At 46.0% G+C, this 23,903-nt stretch overlaps 2 protein-coding genes across 6 annotated transcripts in view; one reads left to right on the top strand and one right to left on the bottom strand.

The window, feature by feature from the left end:
• Positions 1-8,812, bottom strand: part of TRAF3IP1 (TRAF3 interacting protein 1) — a 68,381-nt gene extending 59,569 nt beyond the window's left edge. For 3 of the 5 annotated variants that reach the window (XR_012765040.1, XR_012765041.1, XM_075430711.1), the window contains exons 1-5: positions 8,627-8,812; positions 7,789-7,857; positions 3,379-3,540; positions 1,362-1,502; positions 733-1,203 (exon numbers count right to left, since the gene is read on the bottom strand). Coding sequence is in view for 1 of the 5 variants with exons in the window: in XM_075430711.1 (XP_075286826.1) it covers positions 733-1,203; positions 1,362-1,502; positions 3,379-3,540; positions 7,789-7,857; positions 8,627-8,749 (966 nt within the window). In the remaining 4 variants the exon portion in view is untranslated. Of the gene's footprint in view, positions 1-732; positions 1,204-1,361; positions 1,503-3,378; positions 3,541-4,437; positions 4,506-7,788; positions 7,858-8,626 lie in introns of those variants that run through there. The other 2 variants (XR_012765042.1, XR_012765043.1) reach the window with 2 other exon arrangements.
• A 7,087-nt stretch (positions 8,813-15,899) lies between these two features.
• LOC104338693 (anterior gradient protein 3-like) lies at positions 15,900-20,948 on the top strand. The gene is made up of 7 exons (XM_009944760.2): positions 15,900-16,038; positions 17,052-17,115; positions 17,506-17,558; positions 18,295-18,371; positions 18,871-18,934; positions 19,688-19,771; positions 20,899-20,948. Exons 1-7 carry the CDS (start codon positions 15,900-15,902, stop codon positions 20,946-20,948), a joined length of 531 nt encoding a protein of 176 aa, XP_009943062.2.
• Positions 20,949-23,903: the final 2,955 nt, after the last annotated feature.

The raw sequence follows: 23,903 nt of genomic DNA, 5'->3' as shown, positions 1-23,903 counted from the left end.
AAATGGTGGATGTGCTTATTGTCAAAGATGTAACATGATGTGCAGAATTCACGGCAAATACAGCATCATTGCAAGAGGGAAATGGTTTGATCTAGATGGGCTTCCCAACAGTTCTTTCAAGGGGGGAAAACAAAGGAAAAAAAAAAATTCAAGCTGGAAGTGAGCAGCTCCATCCAGAAAACCAGAAAAAAAAAAAAAAATACAGATGTACAACTCCATCCTGTGTGTCCTGCTGCACAAGTAGTAAGCTCCAGAGAGATATTAATGACTAGTTATGGACCAGAGGAACTCTCTTCAGCCCCATCTTCCCCAAAAGTGGGCTATGGCTGTGACAACAGCATGTGTTACTGGGAAGACACATGAGGATATAAGTACACAATTCCAACAGCCACTGCCATCTCTGCCTGCCAAACACAATCTAAGGTCGTCAGGAGAATCCAGACATGCAGAGTTCAGAAAAGAAACTGCTTATAGATGTTCAGGAAGGACAGTCAGATGAGCCTGATGGCTCAAGTTAAGATACACCACGACAGAGACAGGAGTTAGACACGCCTCAGTCACGCTCTTACCAGATCAAATCCACACCGAAACTTCCACTTCATAAGAGCAACTGCTGTTTAAGAATGTGCTTAATTGCTAAATGAGCAAGAATACAAACATGCAAGGTCATTAGAGCAACATTTTTACCCTACCACAGCATGCAAATATTCTCTGGAATGAGATTTCAATTACCTTTTTCTCTGCTTTATCCTTTCCATGTTCTCTTAAATGCTCCCCTTCTTTTCCTCTGTGCCTTTGTCTATCCCTTTCTTGATCTTTCCCTCTTTCTCTATCTTTCTCTCGTTCTCCATCCCTAGCCTTATCTTTGTCTCTTCCTTTCAGTCTGTCCTTTTCTCTTCCTTCTTCGTTTTTTTTCTCTCTTTTCTGTGTTTTATCATGCTTGAGATCATCTTCTCGTTCTATCTCTTCTTTTCGCCTGTTTTTTTCTGTTTCTCTTCCTTGCTTGGTTGTTCTGCTTTTGTTTCTTTCCCTTTCTTGTTTTTCTCCTTCCTTAACGGTGTCTGTTTCGAGGTCTCTGTGCCTGTCTTCATTATCCTTCTGTTTACCACTTTCCTTTTCTCTTTCTTCGCTCTCTTTCAAATCTCCTTTGGGTTTTCTGTCTCTGCTTGAGCTTATGTCTTTAATTTCAGTGTCTCCTCTACCCTAAAAAGAAAGTAAAAACTAAAAATTAATTCCAATACATGGCAACTCTATCATGCAGTTACTTTCCACAGACAAAAACACAAGCTAAAAAAAAAACCCCCACAATAAACTGCAAAGAGCAGTAGCCCCTGTACCCCACAAGAGTTGCAAATGCCTACCTCTTTATCTCTATGGCTTTTTTGTTCCTCTGTTTTGGATTCTCTGCTTTCTTTGTCTCGAGATTTAGAGGACGGAGGTTTCCCTTTAGCATCAGCTCTTTCCCCAGCTAAGATCCTTTTTACAGCAACGTCACTGGACAGCTACAAGGAATAGACAAATATCACTGAAATGAATAAATTCGTTTATTAAATGTCTCCTTTCTTTCTAACTCTGTAATCAACATGACTTGGGTGGGGTTCTTTTGTTTTACTTTGTTTTTAAATAAAGCTTATATTTCTGCTTTTCTGGAAACATACTTTCACAGCAGTAATAATGCCATTTTATGTCAAACATCTCCTTGCAATTCTTGTAATAATTTGATTATACGTACCACAGCTATATAAATATATGGTGCTTTTTATGTATTACAGCACAATAGCAATTCTCATTGCAACAACTTAAATATTTTTCAAAATGGCAAGGTAAGTGACTGCCAAATCCTTATACCACGACTGCTAGATTGGTTAAACACTCTTAAAACCACATTATATTGTATTTGCATCCACTCTTAGGCCACTTCACTTTCACCTGATACTTGTTCAGTCAGCAACAGTCACTATAGGAAAAAAAAAAGGTGCATTAAGAATTACTTTCAATAAGCTGTAGTTACACCGTTTAAAAACCTTCTATGTCTAGTTTACTTGTTAAGACAACAAGCAATTATTAATTAGATCATTTAGACAGCAAGTTAACAACATGTCTTCATATCCAAGTGGCAGAGTTTCACTACATTAACAAAAAGAAAAAAAAATCATCACATTGCTGGAGAATTCTTCCCAAAACAGGAACAGCTTTTAGATCACTAAAACTGATATTGCCCTGGGGGCTGACTCCTGATTCTCTCCTGGTTTGTAAATGAAAAACTATGAATTTTTGTGGGTTTTCATATTTGGACAGTAACTTCTGCACATTAGCAGCATTTGCCTGAACTACATAACTCCAAGCAGTGTGCTCAGCTCAACACTAAACGCATCAAGCTAGAGACTGAAGGAAATCTTTTTCCCAATGCACATCAAGCTTATGTTCCACAAGAAAAGCCAAGGGGCTAATTATCTTAGCTCAAATGGGTAGACTATATCCTCTGGAAAGTAAACCTCCTCACAACATTCTACAAAGCTGTTCCATCAAGGATATTTTCAAACTCGTCCAGTCGCTGTGCATATGTTAGTCAACTTCCCCCTTCCTGATCTCAAGCAATTCATAAGGAAAAAGCTCAGAGCATTCAGCAAATTAAAAAAAAACACCACATAAATTTAAATGAGTAGATTATCAGACAAAGATCATCCAAACTAAACTTGAAGACAGCCTCTAAACACTGCAGTATTTCACAGTTAGTTATACACAATTTCTTCATTCACTAATTCAAGGGGTTTAGATAACACCTTAGTATTTCAAATACCTCTGTAACACTTATAAGCAAAGGATCCCCATTACTTTTAATGCAACAACTAATTTAAGAATGCAACAACTGTTTTAAGAACTGCCCCTGAAGTTATTTTTAACAGGATGTGAAATTTCTCTTTTGCTGCATTTCCATATTAAAAAAAAAAACAAAAAGAGGCAGCACATTGGAAAATTACAGATTGACTCACAATTTAAAGGAAACAAAGTCAAAGGTGGCAGGGCAGCATCTGGTCATATAATTAATGTGTCTGCATCCCAAAGTTTTAAATGTCCTGAAGCTTCAAACTGTCCTTCAAAGCTAACAGATGTTATCAAATAACCAACGAATAAGATGAAAAATAAAAAACAGTGTATACTAAAAGCACTAAAATATCCAGAATGTATTTGAATGGGGACCTGCCTCAAACTCTGCTAAGGATCATATACCATCTACCTGTTGTTATTATAATAAGTGGTGACCCAATGTGTATCCTGTGTAATTAAGAATAGCAGATGAGTGTCAATAAAGTCTGTTACAAATAAGCTCTGATAATATATCACTACGCGTATAAAATATATATAGTACCATCTTACTTTATTTAAGCAGCATTTCCCAATTGCTTGAAGAAATTCATTGGTTTTTTCAGGTTCATGCCCAGCCACAACACGTGCTGGTTTTACTGCCAGTGGCTCTCCTGTTACCATTACAACAGCATCAATTGCCTTCTGAAGGAAGCTGATTTTGGCATCTTTATCCTGGTAAAAGAGCAATTAAGAAACGATATTGAGACTCCAAAACAATTCCATGCACCACCTAAAGGCTACAAAAACTCTGACGGGAGGAACAGCTGCAGAAAGCATCCGTACAACAAGAGCAGCTTGTGGTTTGCAACGTCAGGAAAGAGGGCTGCCCCTCGTTTATAGTTAGCTGTTCATTGTTGATTAAGAAATGACAGCTTTGATAATGGATGAAGATTGAACTGGAATGACCAAAGTGAAAGTATAACTTTGTCTTTTTCATATGTTTATCATTTAGCTCCAGTGCATTTTAAGACCGCTATAAGTCTTCTAGCACTCTATTTTCACGGATTAACTGTTAAAGAAGATAAAGTTTTGTTTAACACATCATACAAGTATTACCAAAAGAATCACTAAAGACTTACAAATGGATTGTCACAGCAGATATCACTTAGAAGGTCAGTTCTCGCCTTGAACGTTTTTCAGCACAGAGGTCCCAAAGTTATGGGACTAATATGAGCATAAATTGAGGGACTTACATGCTCATACACATACTTTACAAACCAGACTTTATAGTGAGTAAAGAAAACACATGAAAGATGGTGGGAAAGGGATACAGGCACATATTTTTATCTCCACGATTACCAGATGTGTTTTAGTTTTATAATTGTACTTTACAAACAACTCTCCCCAAGTGTCCTTCAGTACAGATGATGGCTTTTGGTGATTATGCAAAATCATAAGGAAAAAATAAAGACAAAATAAACCAAACCCCACCAAGTAAAATTTTATTGGAGGGTTCCTGGCCCAGAGAATGAAATCATGGTGTGAAGTCTCTGCAGCTGCAGAATACTCAAGGGGGGGAAAAAAAAGGTTTTTCTTAATAAAGCATAATAAAATACAAGGAATATTTACCAGGCCCAGCACAGAAGTCTACTCATTCACTCTTTACAGTCATGCGTGGAGATAAAGAAAGTATTTTATTAGCCTGTTAAAAAGTAAACCCATGTGAGAAGAATTCTGTATGCATGTTTTAATAGGCATCAGTTCAAAAGAATATAAACTACAGCATTCAAACCGATAACTGAAAAGCAGGCCACCACCATTTCAGTTCATTCAGAAAAGGAACGCTTGTAATTACCCAGTAAAACACCTGATTTTGCACTGCACTTACTGCCTGAGTATCTCAGGTGCACAGATCCAGAATGACCTGGATCTGATCTGACAGCCGTGCCAATACAGAGGAAAGGAACGGAAGCCAGTCTTTCCTCAGCTGAGCGAGGCCAACACTCTTTACCGGCTGTCTGGTAGCACCATCTATTCCTGAGGCACTGGAGCTTAACAGAGCTGTTCATGTGTCATCCCAAGTCCCAGAGCCACTCTCCAGAAACAAGAACTGGGTTCTGCTCCAAGCACGTAATGTAAATGATAGTTAAACGTGTGGGCAGACAGTCTCCAGAGTCAGGGTAATTCCCGTCTTTGGCTCTTCCTAAAGGATTAAAACAAACAACTGCCACATAGCTGGGATTTTCAGACCGTCTCCATTAACATCAGGAACACTTCACCCTCAACAGTGCTCCCTGCATTCACAAAGCAAAGGAAGGAAATACTGCAACCTTCTATTAAAACAATTGCCCTTCCTGCCAAGGACATGCATAACCTATTAATTTCCGAGAAGGAGACAGGACCCTATCCTAAACCAAACAAGTTTTCAAGTAAAGATTCAAAATTTTCTCCTACATCCTCGTCGTTTTCAGCAGTTACGTTATCAGTGTGTTCTGTCCATATAAGAAATCCTCACGAACCCTATGAGAAACCTACAGCTCCTACCTGCATCAGTAAATAAAGTTCTGTCAAAACAGATAGAACACATCTGAAACAGTGCTGAGAGCTTAAGAAAATATTTTTTATTGGGTAGTTTTCAAACAAAGGTATCTCCACTATTCTAAGTAGTAAGACTTCTTATATAAAGACTTTGTGTGTGTGTGTATATATATAAAGCTGATGTACAAGATTAAAAAAGCAAGCCTAATATCCAGTCTTTCCATTTATAAGAGAAATAACTTTTTACTCGACAGAACAAGATGAATCTTTCTGATAAACACGCAGACAGCAATTCCATCCCACATAGCTGTCCTCACGCTTTACATGTCCCTTACATCTCTCTGCCATTGAGTGCTTTGACTGTATATCCCTGAACCAAGCTTGAACTCAGTGAGGTCCACGTGCATGCTCTGCAGGGCAGATGTGGCTCATGGGATGCTTCCAGCCTGCCTCCCACCTCTTTCTACACAGGAGGGGGTCAGCTATCCATGCAAGTGTGTTATCCCAGCAGTGGAGATGTAACAGGTACCACAGCAGAAATGGTGGGTACTTTCGGACCCCACTGCTATGTCCAGGTGGGAGAGGTAAGGTGAAACTAGAAACGAAGACAGTTGCTGCACATATCCGTGCACGACGCTGCGTAGCGTGTAAGAGGATGTCCAGACCAGCAGCCAGCCCCAGCCACCACAGAGGCTGGACCGCAAGCTTTGGGCTTTCCTAATTTCAGTCTATGCACCTCGTGATCTGCAACTGCGCAGCACAGCCAGCTTGCAAAGAGCAATCATCAATTTTTCCCAGCCCACAGCAAGCAGACTGTGGACTACAGCACTGGGACTATCTGCAGTGGGTACAAACCTCCTCTTTTTTCTGAAAGCATCCTACCCGTTCCAAGTCCGTGCATCTATTGCCAGATCATCACACCAGATGAGTATCATTCCCCAGAGTTACATAAAGCAGATCACTGTCGCACAGAAATATATACAGCTATTTACAACATGGACTCCAGCTGCTGCTCTCAGACTCCAGCTCTCTGTGGGTAGTTTTGTCTCTCCTTATTTTCTACAACTCCAACAGAAATCACAGTCATGAAGCACCCTGGGAGAGCCAAGTCTTTCCCCTGACCAGTGTTTTGAAACAAGGAACACCAGCTAGAGACATTTTCCCACACACTACAGCATTTTCATCTCCTCTGCCTGAACTCTTGAAAACCATCATCTCATGGACTGTGAAAGAAATTCTCGGAGAGGTACTCCAGATCGGTGCAACTTCACAGCTATCACAGTAGATAGATACAAACAAAGACCTACTCAGCAGCTGCTAAGAAATCTGCTTTTTCAATTCACAAGTAAAACGCGCGGTGCTATCTCCAGAAGAGGCAGGATGTGCTAAGCTGCTCTTCATCACAGAACCTACTGAAAAGCTTCAACAGGGACAGTACCAACAAAACCAACAATCCATTGGATAAATAACTTAGCTTTTAGTTATCCTGACAACAGTAAGAACAGTCACAGAAATAAAGATACGTATCAGACCGATAATTAGCTGCAAGAAGTAAATCAAACAACCATGCAACTGGCTGTATGGACAACAAGCCAGGCTCATAGACCTCATGCTTTCGGTTGCTATGTTAAACAATCACCAATGGATGTAGCGGGCTAACTAGCAACACACAAACGCTGCGTCATTTGTCGTCAATAAGCAGCCAAAGCCTCCGATCGAGTCGGTAGCTGGAGAACTCAGCATCAGCTCAGCGAAGAGGCAGGCAACAGCAGGGCAGTAAATGGAGACTAAAGTCACCCTTTTACTTAAGAAAAGCATTTTTCAGCAATAACATTAACCTCCTCTTTCAGTAATTAGCCATTTGCACACTGTAATAAACCTATTGTGGACTGCATAAACTAGACAAATGCCTCAGCAAGTCCTAGGATATTAAACAAGAATATTTACTGTACATATGCATGCAATATGTACATGTATGCGTATATACATATATAAAGCAGTAAGTATAAAACCATACATTCCATTGAGGGATCGCAAGACTCTTCAAAAAGCTGTGTATGGATTTCCAGTGTTTGTGATTTATTACCAATGCCTAACAAATTCAAGGCAAACTTGCTACGTAATGATCCTTTTCACCTGAAATACAACAATGTTTTGGAAACCTACATTCGGTCATCGATCAGCCCTCACTGTTTTGAGATCTTTACAGCAATAGTCCTTCACACAGGACAGCTTGTTTGTGTCACATCCACAAATGCAATCGCTAGGTGTGCATCCCGTGCATTGTGTAATATAACCAATAGGCAGCAGCTTTCACAATTTCTTCACAAAACTAAAGGCAGGTACTTGACATTGAATGCAGAAAAGATCAGAAGTGCCTTGTGGCAAGTATCAAAGAAACCTCATATTAAAGGTAAATAAATAAGGAAGTTTCATACCCACCTTAACGTTATCTGATTTCAGTTCGAAATCCGTGTAGAGTCCTTTCATAAAACCTGTCACCCTAATTACCTTCAAAACAGAAGAAAAGGACTAAGTTAAGAACACTTGAAGGCCTCTGGTCGATAAAGCCTGTGTGGCAACAGGACGTACATTTGCCTTACTTGCTTTTGGAGATGACACCTCGTTTAGAACTATTTCCAGAGCAGGTTCAGAGGTCTGCTGTGTCTCTGAATATGCTCTGGAACAACCAGACTTAATCCTTGCTGATGGCTCAGGCCTCCCCTCCTGCCTAATTCCACCTTTAACCTTGACGGTCAGTGAACCAGGAGATTCAGAACATAAACGCTAGCATCTGCATTCTGCATTACTCCCCTACTGATTCCTTTACACGCCATTATGTATACAAAATCAGCAGCTCAGGGAACGTAAAAATTAAGACTTTTTATTGTTTTTAAAGTGGAAGGTGGAAAGACAACCTACTAGCAGACTTCACGAGAGATCAAACCCCCAGCAGCCCGAGGAAAGGAGCCAGAGTCCTCGTTTGCCCTTGACCACTGCCAGCCCCCCCGAAAGCCCCCCCGGCCCGCTCGCTGCCCGCAGCGCACCCCCGCAGCACCGACCGAGCCACGGGGCCCCGCAACGGCGGCGGGACCCCCCCGCCGAGCCCCCCGCACCCGGGGGACCCCCCACAGCCCCCGCCGAGCCCCCCCGCACCCGGGGGACCCCCCACCCCACCCGCCGCGGCGGCAGCCACTCCGCCAGGGGGCGGCCGAGGCCGCAGGCAGGCCCCGTTGCCTAGCAACAGCGGAGCGGGCCCGCAGGCCGGTCCCCGGCCCACCTCGGTGATCACGTCGTGCAGGTAGCGGAACGGCGGCTTACTCAGCAGCCGGTCCGTCAGCGGCGGCTTGCGGATCACCCTGCCCAAGGACTCCTGCGTCCGCCGTACCACCGCCTCGTTCATAGCGGCGGTGGGACCGCGCCGCCGCCGACACCGGCTCCGGACATTCCCGGCATGCCCCGCGGCGCAGGGCGCCTCAGTGCGCAAGCGCAGAGCCGGGGGGGCGGTTGCTAGGCGCAGCGCGGCCCTAGCAACCGGCCCGGCGGCCTGGCTAGGCCTTGGGATCAGCGGCGGAAGCCGCTTGTCCCACACAGCTGGTCACACCGCGGCCCCCCGTTTGAATAATCAGCACGTAAACAGTGCTCAGAAACTTCAGTTGTCTCTTTTTGGTGTGGGTTTGGTTGTTTTTTTTAAATTGTTCTTGCAGTAAAGAGGTAGAAAGTAAGAGTGATGGATGAGGGAGATGGAGGCAACATCAGGATTGTCCGATCCCGCATCACGGTCCCTAGCAAAGCCAGGCCGTGGCCATCAAAGAAGAACACAGGACCCCCAGCGTCGTCCTTGCCTCCTGCAGGCCTGTTCTGCCCAGGCAGGGCACTGCACCCTCCCTGCCACTTGCTTCGGCCTCACCCCATCGCAGCCCTCATCGACAAGCGAAAAACTGGCTGTGCCCCCGGTTCTATAAATATATTATAAATATCTTAAGGGCGGGTGTCAGGAGGATGGGGCCAGACTCTTTTCAGTGGTGCCCAGCGACAGGACAAGGGGCAACGGGCACAAACTGAAGCTTAGGAAGTTCCACCTGAACACGAGGAAGAACTTCTTCCCTCTGAGGGTGACAGAGCACTGGAACAGGCTGCCCAGGGAGGCTGTGGAGTCTCCTTCTCTGGAGATATTCAAGACTCGCCTGGAAGCGGTCCTGTGCAGCCTGCTGTAGGTGACCCTGCTTTGGCAGGGGGGTTGGACTAGATGACCTGCAGAGGTCCCTTCCAACCCTGAACATTCTGTGATTGTACGCCGCTGCCAATCTCCCTGACCAGGTTTGGGAACCTGAGAGAGAATATAACACTTTTCTGCTCAGCCAGTCGTGACCATTAATGTTCGAAAGCTGAACGTCAGCAGGGCTGCACAGGGACAGTGCTGCTGTGCTTGAACTTACGGCTCCAGCTCGCCTGCCTTGCTAAACAACCTCGGGAGAATGAATCAAGATTTGGGAACAAAAAGGGACACGTCCCTAAATCACATTTATCTGGTGTTAGTTCACGCAAGGAAAGAGGTTATTTTTTCAGCAGAGGAAGGGAAGCGGTTGGCTTCCACGCCAACAGGGTAATTACACCTGAGCTCCCGAGAGCAGGTGATTGCAAGGAAGCGGTTTCTGTCTTCCCCCAGCCCGATACACCAGTGGATTGATGAGGTTCCCAGCCAGGCTGTGACCACAGGATCTGGTGAGCCTGGGAAGGATAGGAGGTGTTGACAGCTTTTACATCCAAGGGCATCGCAAGAGGTCTCAGAGGAAGCAAGAAGACTGGGAAGAAGCTGCTCTAGGAAAGAGGGTTGTTTATTTTGGAATTGTGTGGTTTATCTGGATTTCTGCCACTGGCTCTCCGTGAAGCATCTGAGATGCCTGAGAAGGAATCTCAGGGGTTTTGTTAAATTTGGCCTCTGACGTGCTCATTTTGATGAAGAGGTAGTACTCCGAGAGAGCACAACTCAATTTAACTGAACAACCAAAAGCTAGCAACCCACAAAGTCTCCATGAATCCCTGTGGACCTAAAGGGAGACACTGGAATAGAAAGAAGTACCCTCAGACTGTAAAACAGATAGCTTTAAGTTTAGTCTGGAGACGTCATCTTTTTGAGGACCTTGGACTAGAATTGTTCACAAGCTTGGGGCAAGCCAAGACCAATCCACCCAAAGATGTCATCAGGAAATTCAGCTGACTACACAGCATCAATAAGAGACAAAGCAGCTTACCAAACATCTCAGGAGAAGATTCACAGATGTCCAACATATGCCAAAAGCCATCCTAACATCAAAAGAGTGGCAGAGAAACTTGCTGTTTTGAGCGCTTCACCACCGTCGCAAGCAGGAATAGATGTTAACACACACTGCCTTTTCTTCCAGGGTTTGCCTCCTCCCACAGCAAGGGGCTCTGACCTTCCCAGCCACTAGTTTGACTTAATACAGCAGAACTTCTCTGCAGAAATAAGCTGGGAAGCAGCAAGACAGCACCATGGTACATATCGCTGGCTAAATATTGAAGGCTTAACTGCCCAGCAGTAGGAACATAAAGCTCTCTACCTCTGTTTCTTTCTACCTACCACAAACAGCAGGATTCTATCTCCAGTCTCAAATAACCTTACGAACTCAGTAGCTCAAGTGCACACAGGTATACATGCAGTTTCCAACCCCTGTCAGCTGAGCTACCAAATGCTGCTGTAAAATATAGAGGCGGCTTGACAACAGAAAGCACCTGCTGTCTGTCTCAGTCAAAGACATGTCTAGCTCAGACCTGAGGATACCAGTGTCACGACATCAGTAGCATTGAAGGACATACAGACTGTATTATCTTACAAGATTTTACTTGCTGACTATGATAAATATTAGCAGGTTTTTGTGCTTCACCGTGTTTCTCAGTTTTAAGATTTAAAAAATGTAACAGGAAACCAGTCAGTTTGTAATTGCGCAGAGTTCTAAATGAAGTGGGGATTCCACCAAAGTTCTCCATGAGATGGGATTTGGGAAGTTTACATTAAAACCAGTTCCGCAAACGAAAGAACTATCCACACAATACCCCCTACCCTAGCATCAAGAACAGCAACCAAACCAAGTTCATGGAAAGATCCCACAACATGGAAACAAAGGCATTTGCCTGGGAGAAGCCTTCCACACTCAACGTGCCCTTGAACTCTCTAATCACCTCTCATCCTTTAAGCAGCTGTGGGTTGGTTTGCCTTTCGAATTACTACTGCCCCTTAAAAGTCATGTTTTGCCTCTTGAGCTGCTAGTCAGTGTGGGATTTGGAATTTTGTCCTGCAGTCCCACACATTTTGGATTACTCTCAACTGCCAAGATTACTCCCAGCCCATCAGGGAAACCTATCAAATGTATAGTTCAGATCACTGTGAAGACCGCATGGTTTTGAAGATCAGCAGGAAACTGCTGAAACACAAACTACCATCGTGCTGTACATCTTTGCTTGTAACTCATTTGAATGAATTGTATTTTGATGCTGCAAACACCTGAAATATTTGGTTGGCAGGTTCTGCAAGGTGACTTGAAAAATGTAGATTGAAAACAGCCTGTAGCTGCTATAGAGTTCTGTTGAAGTCCATGCTGTCTGCACCTCTGGATACGCTTTATCCCATCACGGATCTCTCTCCTGTCCTATTGCCACCAACTCCAGAACAGATACCAGCTTTGCCACACAGCATCTCCCCGTGAGAAATGCAGCCGCCAGAGTTATAAAACTGCAAGGAGTGCATATTGCACTCCCTGAAAGCAGCTTATATTCTTCTACAAGATGGCCTGTCTACATGTATTTACTCTTTACCATAAATATAGTCTCCACATTCCAAAATTATTCATAAAATTGGTACCCAGTCTAAAGCCCCGAGCTTGGTTCTCCTGACAACAGCAAGGGTTACAAGCCATGGGGGCTCATCTATACACCCACTTAGGTTGGGAACAGTCAATTGCTTGAACCTACTCCTCTCCTTTCCCGTGTGCAAGACAGATCTCCAGTGCACATTCCCTCTTCTCCAAGGCAGCTGACCTCCACCTCACCAGTGCAACATGCTGACAGATGCTAGTGACTACATGGCTCCAGCCTGGTACCATAACAAAGCAGACAGACATTTTAAAGTCCTCAGCACCTCATGTGAAAGCAACTTCACGCTTCAAAACACACTTCACTTCAAAACCTGAACCACGTCCAAAAGGATAAAATTTATAGCAGAAGGAACTTTTTTGTACCACCCTACCTGGTGACAAGTTACATACATTTGCAGGCACCTTCTACATCTTTTTAGTTTTCTGAATACAGGATGGATCTCAGCAAACCTTTTTTCTGCCAGCTGAGGTCCTGGCCTCTTACGTACCTCCTTTGGGGCTTGGCATGGCCCCTGGTATTTGTTTCATTTCCTGGCTGCTTGCCATGAGACGTATTTGTAGGGCTTCCATCACCATGGAGGGTCTGCTGCCCTGCCTTTGCCATCCAGCAACAACCCAGCTGGTGAGACGTGTCCCAGAGCTGCGGACGCAGCTCACTGGCTGATCCTGCCTGGATCAGGGTGAAGCAGGCTTGCTGTGGCCATCCCCATCCTCAAGGTGACAGAAAGCTGATGTGTCTCAGGAGCGCTGCATTGTGGAAAGCAAGGGAAAAAACCGAGGTGAATTACCTTTGTGAGTTATTTTTTCAGATATGAAAGCAATCAACTGATAAAACGCAGCCTAGATACATCTTGTGCAGAGATAACGACTGGACAAACAGAGCCGTGTGGTTTCCTAGATAGGTATTTCCTGCTGGTTTTGAGCATTTCAGTACAGATTCTACACAAAACTTTAAAAAATGTTTTGGCTTTCTTTTACCTGTTTAAGATATTTAATGAAGGGACTGTTCAGGACTCTAGCATAAATTTAGTTTGGCCGGTTGCGTTTGGTGCATTGGGTAAGACCCAAATCACAGTAAGCAGCCAGGAAGCTGCAACATGTTTATCCCAAGGAGTGTTAATGGAAAGGCTTGTTTGATTTATTCTGTTTAATCAAATAAAAAGAATTTTGCATTTAGTGGGTGTGTGTTGCACAATCAGATTTATTTTATCAGGAGAAACCGTTCCCTCTGGGTCTATTGAAACAATGTAATACATCATGCCAGCAGTTATGATGTGGACCTATCGTATGTGCCCTGCCATCAGTGAAATAGAAAACAGTAACTTTCCTGAGAGCTGCGTCTCCACAAAGTGTCACGTCACCCTCTGGACATTTCCCCCCCCCCTTTTTTTTTTAATTTTGTCTGTGTGTTAGTTTTCTTTCACCAGCCTCTGTTAAAGCTGGCTTTTATTTCTCTTGTAATCAGAAAAGCTTGTCATTCGGAGCACAGCCGCATGCCTGCATTGTTCTAGCCTAGCTTTGCAAATAAGCAGGGCTTTTGCATTTTACTGAAATGACCACCCGTCTTCCTCCGCACAACTCAACCTTCCCATGCCATTTACATCCAGATTTCATGCAGTACCATTCTGGTTCAAGAAACGCGTGATGTTTGGGCGCTTCAGTGATGCTCTAGCCATGGTCATCCTCAGCCTCGAGCCAGAAATGTGCTGCAAGCCGCTGGTGGTGAAACGCTGCGTGAAGTCTGGGTGGTGCTCCTGAGCTTGCTTGGTGACATGTGATGTATAGATACTGCGAGTGAACTGGAGACAGAAGAAAACCACTGGTGATGTATGAGAAAATACATGTATACACAACCCTCTGCAGCTGGGATGCAATCCACTGGCTCAATGAAAAGGTAAGAGGAGGTGGGAGCAGAGGGCAAGTCAAAGCAAAGCCAGTGTCTCTCCTTTCCCTTGAGCTGTGCTGGCTCCAACCCCTCCTTTTGCACCGAGGACTCCAAAGAAGCAGGGCTGGCCTCCCTTCTGTGAGCACAGCCATCGCCAGCCCCAAGGCTGAGTTGGGAAACAACCCCGGGCGCTTGTCCCGTGTCGTTCAGGCAGCAGAAGAAAGCACTGAGGTTGAAACTCCAGGTCCTGCTGGACCTCAAATACAGACAAACGCTGTTTCTTCAAAAAGTGCCGGGGAAAGGCATTCGCACAAAGCTACATTAGAACAAGCATCCTTCTGGTTGAGTAACCAAGCGTCAGAAACACAGGGCACGCAATATTTCCAGATCTTCTAAAACCTTGCCGTGACCTCCTAGGCCCATGCAATACACTAAAGCCCACCCTACAGGACACCAGAAGGGGTCCTCACAAGGAGCCCTTCTCTTATTCAGCACAACAGAGCAGATAGAAACTAAGACTTCAATACAGCTGTGTACAGAGGCAAAGCTGGGGTGTCCTGACAGGCCAGTGGTTGGTTCCACAAAGGAAAATGCCGTCTTTTTCACTTGATACAGCGGAATCTTTGCAAAGAGCTATCAACCCTCAATGGAAAGATGGTGTTTCACTTCCTTAAAATTGATGATGGGAGAAGACCATCTCCTTAGGCTGTGACACAAGTCCTGGTTATCCCACAGAGTTATGCCTCTTATCCTTGTGTGGGGCTTTCATTATGCTGCTGTTCCCCATTGCTACGAAATGGTTCAGTTCATACCGCATTATTTACATTGTCATTTCATGTTTTCTTTTTATTTTCTCCTTACAGGAATGTGCTAAGTATCTTCTAAGAGCAGTGCATTCTGCACCACTCTTGGCGTGAGGGGTATGCATCTCCTCTGTATCTCTCAGTTTGACGCTGGGAGACTTTGCTGTACCTGGAGACCCACAGTCCTCCCCCAAGGACCTAGGTGTGTCTAGGATAAACTCTGCATGAGTGCTTTCATAAATCAATACACCTTGATTAAAAACATGCACACTGCTGGGCTGACCGAAGAAAGCTTTTGTGAAAAGGTTGTTCTATGGCTTGGCGGGAGCAGGATATCCTGGAATTTCAGCTGACGTCCATACCCAGCTATTGTGCGAATACAGAGGTATAAAGAGACCTTGCCTTACCTGGACTGGAGGGGAGAGGCTGCAGCAAGGACACCCCTGTCGAAGCATCAGCAGGAGCTGCCAGGTGAGAGACCAGTTCTGAGTAAATGGCTCTTTATGAGACTGTCTTGTCTCTGAGGAGGACCAGGCATTTCTTTTCTGTCCGTGTACCTGCTCTTTGTGGGTCGGCTTTTGCTAGATGTGATTGCTGGTTATTACACCACTGAGCTGTACCCAAAGGAGGAGGACTGCTTGGCCAAAACCACTACCGTGCACAGAGATCTCGCATGATAAAAGGGGCTGCTGACCGAACAGAGGGCACCTGCTGCCCCATGGCTATTTCAGCCTGCATTTTCCAAGTCACCTACCAGGCTGCAAGGCCTGCAAATAGAGATGACCTGATCTGCAACACTCCTCTGAGCCATTCCAGAGGCTCCCCAAGCTTCTGCTCAAGTGTTAGCCTTGAACTTAGCAGGGAGATGAATGTTTCATGGGTCTCTCTTCTCTGCTTCAAACTTTCGAGTATTTGTCAAATTCTGCCTGCCTGAGCTGATCCTTTCTCTCTCAGTTTTCGCCAGCCAGGAGCATGCACGCCTTTATATTCCTGTGTTCTCTCCTTCTCTGCAATGGCATGGCGGTGGCTGCACACAAAATGATCCAGAGGCTCCCTGATGAAGAGGAAGAAAGCCCAGCTTGGATACGGACCCCGCAGACTCTGTCTCGAGGTGAGCGGCTGCGATGCTTACAGCAGTCCTGAAGCACCCCCATTTCCCTCTGTCACGGTGGCTAGCGTGCACCCCCACCCATATATCCAGGCAGGTGAAACTCTGAGAGCAGTGGCTGGGAGATCCCCCGCTGTGTTCCCATTCCAAAGCAGAAGCCCAGACCCACCTTTCACAGGTGCCATTTCCACCGTGGCCAAGAGCACTGGTGCATTCAGCAGGGGTAAAGTCCTCACGCTCTGTGCTTGGGAACAGGTACAGGTGCTTTGCTCCAAACCTGGGCTGCGGATGGAGCCAAGAGCCAAGCTGTCACACTAGCTCCTGACGAGCTGCTGGATCAGCTTTGCAGAGGCTGAGCTCAATAGGCAGCCCCTACCACGCCATGCTGTCCCCGCAGGAGACCATGGCCACGCAGCCAGGCTGCAGCCAGCTCAGCCCCTCTGCTGTCTGCTTTCCTGCCAGCATCGTAGGTCAGGCACAGGCAACAGGCACATCCTCTTCCTCCCTGGGGTCTCCTTTGGGTGACGCAGAGCACAAGCAGGGTGCTGTAGCCATCGGAAAGGGCTCCAGACTCAGGTCCAAGATTTGCTCTATCAAGTAAGATTCAGGCACCTCACACCAAAACCATTGCCTACCCTCCCTAGCCCCCCGCCTGCAGAGCAATCCCGTATCGCAGGAAGCCATACGCAAGCAGCAAGCCTGCTTCAGCCCTTTGGGAGGGTGGGTGGGTTCAAGGAGGAACTCTGGGCTTCAGATTTCGAGTGGCTGGAAATACCTGTCTGTAATCCTAATCCGCCACCTGAGCTCTGGCAAGGCTGGAGTTTCATCCCCCTTCCCTATCAGCTGTTTCTTTTTACTCTTCTGCTTGGGGCTTTCCTGACACCCGCAAATCACCCTGAGGGGCTGGACACCCTGAGGGAAGATGCCTAGTTTGTGCCGCCCGATTACATGTGTAGCTCCAGCTCCCCGTTCAGCAGAACATCCTCATCCACACTGACTAACGGTGCTCTCAACAGGCTGGGGAGATGACATTGAATGGGTGCAGACGTACGAAGAAGGTTTAGCACGATCCAAACACAGGTAATCCTCAGTTCTTGTTATGCCAGTTCGTATGTTGAACTGCACAGAACAAAGCAATGCTCTAACACGATGCTCAGGCTGTGCCTAGTATCTTGCAAGCATGATACAAGCTGTATTTTGCCACACGGTACAGAGGCTGGACAAGATTTTGGTGAGAGGTCACCTTCTGGGAGATGAGCAAACGCCCTTGCAGTGCCTCCAGTGTCACCTTCCCAGTGATACACCCTCTCTGTACCTGACTGTGTCCACACCTCCCTACTAGCCCAGCTGCTATTGCTCCTTACAATGTAAATTTATCCCTGGAGCAACTCAGTGCCATAACACCCTGCACGTGCGGTCTGTAAGAGGTCCGAATTGCCTCCCCACTCCTTTCCTGCCCTGTCGTTTCAGCAAGAAGCCACTGATGGTTATTCACCACTTGGAAGAGTGTCCTTACAGCCAAGGTGAGCAAAGCAAACCCTTCCAAACCACCCGGGGGATCCAAATCTGTCACTCCTCATTCCTTACTCAGCATTTGAGCACTTGGTGTCAAGCCTTTCCAGCACACGCAGGGAAAAGTGGAGAGACAGTAGACCCACTGGAGACCTTGAGAAGAGCTGGGGAGTAAAACAGCTGTAAAGTTTTTCTGGGCAGTAACGTGCTGTGGGTCAAGGCTTCCCTGGCAGACACACATGGCTACAAAACAGGCAGGCAGACACCAAACTTTCCTCCTTTATCTTCTTGCCCACTCTTGATCTCCTGTCAATTATCCTTCCTGCCTACTCCCAACTCCAGTCTTGATCACCAGCAAACACTGAAATCATCAGCTTGCATGATTAAAGCCTGGGGAAGTTCTAGAGGCCCTGAAAGTAGACCGGGTCAAACCAGTGAGGTGAGGCATCGCCTTGCCTCTGTTTGATACCATGGCTTTCAAGTATGTATGCATTCATGACCTGCTCAGCCACTGGGGAGGAAATCTGCCTGCACATCAGCATTTCAGCTTCTCCAGGACTAAATGTCTTTTGCATTTTCCTTTAGGAGAACCAAGTCCTCCGAGCCTCGTGTGACATTTGCACATCAGAAAGTAATGCCAGTTGTTTACTGATGTATTTGCAATCAATATACGATGATGCAAAACCATGAAAAGCAGCAATCCAGATTATTTTTTCCATGTTAGCAATGCATTTCTCTTTCTTTTAGCTTTAAGGAGAGCATTTGCTTCTAGCCCAGAGATCCAGCAGATGGCTCAGGAGGACTTTATAATGCTCAATCTGGTGGTAAGTCTGAATTTTAAAATATTAAAGTGTTTACTGGGGAGTGGAATAAGCCGTATTAAAAGCAGAAATGGATTCACTTTGCACAGCTTTGAAGTTGTATTTGAAATTCTCTTTTTTCTCCCACTTCTCTGGGGACGTACAACAGGGTTTGCAAAGCACCAACACAGTTCTTCCTTGGAGAGGGAGCAGGGAGACACCTCCATACACACATTCACATACCTACTGGCACAGGAATACCATTTAGTGTTCTCCAACCACAGGTAGTATTCTGATACAAGGGAAAAACACCCAGTCATCAGGTTTTCTGAGTTACCTGCCTGAGGTTTCTGTCCTCGTCCCCCAGCAGCTAGCACAGGACAGCTTAGCCAGAACAGAGAAACACTGTATTTGATCACACCAGAACTGTTAGTTGTTGCAGATGAGGCAAGCTCAGCTGATTCAGCCCATTTCTAGTGCTCGGACAGTTACCTGTTACTAAGAGGCTCTCTAACTCCAACAGTATTCCAGCAGCGATGACAACATGGCGCCCGACGGCCATTACGTCCCTCGGATCCTCTTTGTGGGTGAGTCTCTGGGGTCAGGGGAATAATCAGGGCAGTGTTTTTTTCTATATGGTCCCCACCGAATTCACGTCACTCCAAGCTCTTATTCTCTTGAGCACTGAAGCTGTAGGAATAACCCAGACTTTCAAAAGGAACAGCTTAGCTGGAAAAATCAAAATTGGTCCTTATTTCAGAGCACTTGTTTAGCAATCTGATCTTAAATTAGACATTCAAAACCACTACCATCTTCATAAAAACAGGACTGTGACAGTCTTCTTCCACTAGTGGAAATGAACAGCATGTCACTGCTGTTAACTGCTAGCACATATCCCGTAAGTTTGCTCCTGCCTACGTGGCACCATGTCACGAGATCTGAAGACAGCCTCTTACTCGCAGCTTGTCCTCAGATGAAAGACAAACGCTCTGTTCAAGGGCAGAGCAAAGGCGCATCACCGGTCGTTACCAACAGCTACACAAAAAGCAAACTTACCATCAAACTGCTGGGTATGAAGGGGACAAGGGACAACAATCTTGAGCCACCTGACGAGGCTCATACGTAGAGGATCTACTCATGATGGGTTTCAGAAGTAGACTTCTTTCATTAACTTACAGCTGCTGAGAGCCTGATGCTTCGAGATGTACCTTTCTGGCTATGAAAAAGCCAAATCAACACCATTTTAAAGGGCTTTTATCCTCACAAAATTATTCACCACCACCCCACTCCACAACGCTGGAGGTGCTAATAACTTGTACTGTTTTTCCGCCCCCCTCAAGATCCTTCTATGACAGTTCGAGCCGATCTAACTGGCAAATACGGGAACAGGATGTACACTTACGAACCAGAAGATATTTCGACCTGTAAGTGAAACGGGCTCTGATCCCTTTTTAGCCACCTCAGGTTTCTACAAGACAAATGGGGTTAAAGGAAGAGAATATAAGAGAATCTTGAGAAACGCTGGATCTATTTCTGCAGTAAAGTCTGCTCGAAGTCCTTTATGAACATGAAGTAAATTTAGCGTAAGCGCCTTCGGGGGAAAAAACCATTGCTGAATGTTTCTGAAGAGCAGGGCAGTAAAGTACGGGGAGAGTTGTCCTCAGTGTCCGAGCTCTTGCCGGCGGAGTTTCCACACGCCGTGTAAGTTTGGCCCCCAAACCCCACCTGCTTCGGTTCAAGGCATTTGCAGGCTTGTGCGCACTGCTGCTCTGCTTCATAACCCGAACTGCAGAAGCTGTTTCAACACTTCTTGCCACAGGGGTAACCAAAGTTTAAAAACACCTATTTCATAAGGGACGGCATGAACTCCTGAGGGTTGGTGTCTCTGCACTCCCCCCTGCTGGCTGCCCACTTTAATAACACTTAGAGAACTGCATTTTTCTGAGGTCTCAATCCCCAGGGCGTAGCAAGTTGGATGAGCCAGATTCAAAAGCCAAGGGTAACAGAACAACCCCCTTCCTCCCAGAGAGAAGCAGCCTAATGACAATCCTGCCATTTGGGTTCACAGTCCTCTTTTCCAGTTTTCCACTTCAGCAGCCCACAGACTTCTGTCTGACACTCAGACAAAGCTTCGAACCTCACGGGACTGCTGCAGAACACAGAAAACCACATCTGTGCCACCCATGAACTCCACCAGATGAACTGGTGTGTTCTAATGGCACTCTGTCCCTGGAGCATTGATTAAAACATAGCATTATCTACACTTCTCCCACCAACAGCAGTTCACAAAACAGTCCAAGGGAAAAAAAAAAAAATTATTCTCCCTAACCAGTGTCTTATTTTCTACAAGCCAAAAGTTAGCAACAGGTTTTGACTGGAATTAAGACAAAATAACTAGTCAAAACTACTCATTAAAATTGAAAAATATAAATTTTTTAAAGACCTTTTAGAAGTCTAGCTATCCAGAGTGTATCCAGAGTTTCTGACCTTAAACTGTGTAGATGTAGGAATCTTCCTTGTCATCCTTAGCATCTCAGCGCTTTCTCCGCAGTGATTGAAAACATGAGACAAGCAAAGCTGCTTCTGCACGCTGAGCTCTGAGCAAGGGGCAGCACCGGTCGGCAGCACAGGACACGCGTGCCGTCCTCGCAGACCTTTGCAGAGAAGCCACGGTCACAAGAACTCGGTGCACCCCACGGGGCAACAGACACCCAGAAGGAGGCACCACCCGCTGATTTTTAAGTAGTGGTTTATCGTAACGACTTCAGGATTGTCACTAATAGGGAAGCATTTTCTTTCAAACAGCTTATAAACTCTTCTTGACCCCAACCACCATAATTTTGGAAAGTATACTTTGATTCTAAACACATTTTCAAAGTTTGTCCTGTGCGTGCACAGCTACCTTGTACTTGTTGCAGTGATTTTTCCACAGTACAATTTCTTTTTTCTCTTTTTTAAGCCGTCTTAGTTTGAAAGCCTTTTAGTATAGTAAGAAACAAAAGCATGCAACTACAGTCTGTATTAAGACAGATTTTGTATTTTTGTTGCTTTGTGAATTGCTGTGCTCACTGCTGCGAATTTCAGAGAACAGTTTTATTATTGTTTGCTAGATTTTTTCCTGTATAATTAAAACAACAAAAATAAAGGATCAGCCCATCTCCTTTCCAGATTTCCTTCCCTTCTTCTCCACGTTACTTCATGTGCATGGCCATAATAAAAAAATCTGTTACTCTGCAGAACTGAGCAAGTCCCCTCTTATCACAACCTGGCCGTTAACCAAGCGTATTCAGCCTCCAGCCGTGCACACTACATCTACGATATGAAAATAAACAACGTGTAAATCACTTAAATTCTGACTGGGGAACTTTCAACGGTCCTGTATGCCACCCCAAAGGAAGATCCACGGGTAGATGATAGCTACAGATGTATTCTTCCTACAATAACAGTAAGTTTATTAGCCAACTTAGACACTTATTAAGGAACTCAAACAGCTGTCAGTTTAACAGAATCTATGGTGGCTGTACCTACTCACAATGCAAAAAGAACACACCAACCCCCATTACAGCCTGTCCCTCTCAGGAGCAATAGGAACAGAACAAACCACGCTAGCTACCAAGCACCTTTCTCCTTACGAGCACGCGGGCTGGTGGGTGGGAGGAGGGTTAAACGTCTTTGGGCGTTGAGAACACCGGTGTAACTCACAGAAGGCGCCCAGGAGCTGTCCCATAGGCACGGGCTGTTGGCAGGGGCTGACGGTCAAAACGTGGCTCCGACCAGCAACGGCAGCCAGAGGGGACGGGTACGGCAGCAGAATTACACAGCGGTCTCACCAGCTTCGGCATGAAACACAGAAGGCTGGGTGTATGCAGAACCGACTCCCTGCGATCACCAGGAAAAAGGGAAATAAAGTGGAATTCGAAGACAAGACCTGTGGCAGACTGAGCCCTGGGAGACGCTGCAGACGAGGCAAATGAAAGTGCAAATGCAGAGAGAGGGATCAGCTGTCGGGGCGAGGAGGACCGCTGGGTCACCCAGCAGAGACCGGAGGGCTGGCAGGAGCTCGGAGCAGAGGCGGGAGCCCTTCAGAGGACGGCGAGGGGCTGGGCCCTGCCACAGGACCCGGGGTGTCAGGGGGACCATCCCGGTGGGTGCCAGCGTGAGGGGTGGCACAGCGCAGCTCAGCGAGCAATGCCTGCCCGGGGCTGGGCTGCTGCTGCAGCATAAACCCATGTGGGAAACTAAACGCCATCAATCACTGGAACCAGTACTAAACTCCAGCAAAGCCGGTCAGCAATGAAGCAAGCACAACAGCCTAGGGCCAGTTTTGTTTCCTTTTATCTAAATGTTTCTCCCCAGTGATCCGCAAGGAAATTTTAGCAGAAGCAGGTGGTTAAGCCCTACTGATCATTAGCTGAATACAACCACCAGAGTCAAAATCTGTTTGGGCAGCAATTAAATTTTATAGGAAAGCTTTGTAATGCAGGAATTTATAGATTTGTTAACCACAAAGCTGATACTCTCTTAGCAAGCAACCCACAAACGAGCAAGAAGATTGATGCTCTTCCAAGGCACGAATGCCTAGACAAAACAGAAGCAGAAGCAGCGGTGCTTGAAAACTCCAATGTACCCATCTGCTGGGCCTCCACTGCCCGGCTGGTAACAAAGATCCAAGGAAAGAGCCGTATCATCGTCATGTCCTTTGCATTTCTCTGCACAGGGAGCTGCGCTGCCCAAGGGTCGCTCAGGAAACAGAAGAAGTTAAATTTAGTTGTTAGCTTCCCAGTCACTGACTCGAGGGCTGGGAGCTCACGCCTCTTGGTCTCTCCAAGCTTGCTTGAAACTCAGCTTGATATTGTTTCATCCAGATGTGGTGGCCTTGGATACGGCAAGGGCTGAAGATTAACTCTTCCATTACAAGCAAGTTAAGCAGAAGCATTGGCAAAATCCCAAAACTGCAGCTAACTGCACTGGAGGGCACTCCTGGTACCCCCTCCCTCCGCCTTTGGGGAAACGGCCACAGCAGGCAGTGAGCCCCAGAACCACGGAGCTCCTCCCAGGCACGGCCCCCAGCCTCCACGTCACTGCTCGCCTGTCCCAGTCACATCCCCCCCCCGCCATCCCCCTGCCTTCTCAGGGTCTGTACCTGCAACGCCCTTCGGAACACGACGGCTCTGCCCAGGGGCTGCTGGGGGAGAACTGCAGTGAGCGAGCACGACTTTGCTTATTAAACAGGCCTCTAGATGATATATACTAATTCCCTCAAAAAACAGACCAGAGGAATATATTTGTGCACGCACTAGGAGTTTAAACAATGAGGTGTAAGCGCTAGATCCTGCTTTCTGAAAAAGGGGAGAAAACCAAGCTAAAAATCACTTTGACTTGCATCAAAACCCCACTGCTACAACTGAACCCAGGTCTTTGCACAGTGCAACCCCAGCCGGGTTGGGGAAACTTCTCACACGGAGATCGGAATGCTGTCTTAGGAACAGATTTGAAAATTAAAGCTTAAAGAAGGTTGTGCCCCATCCAGTGTTAGAAACCAATTCATGCCATTCC

This window comes from Opisthocomus hoazin, chromosome 9, assembly GCF_030867145.1.
Source record: "Opisthocomus hoazin isolate bOpiHoa1 chromosome 9, bOpiHoa1.hap1, whole genome shotgun sequence".
NCBI classification, from domain to species: Eukaryota; Metazoa; Chordata; class Aves; order Opisthocomiformes; family Opisthocomidae; genus Opisthocomus; species Opisthocomus hoazin.
Note: the sequence above shows the minus strand (reverse complement) of the source record. Positions and strands in the feature narration are given on the sequence as shown.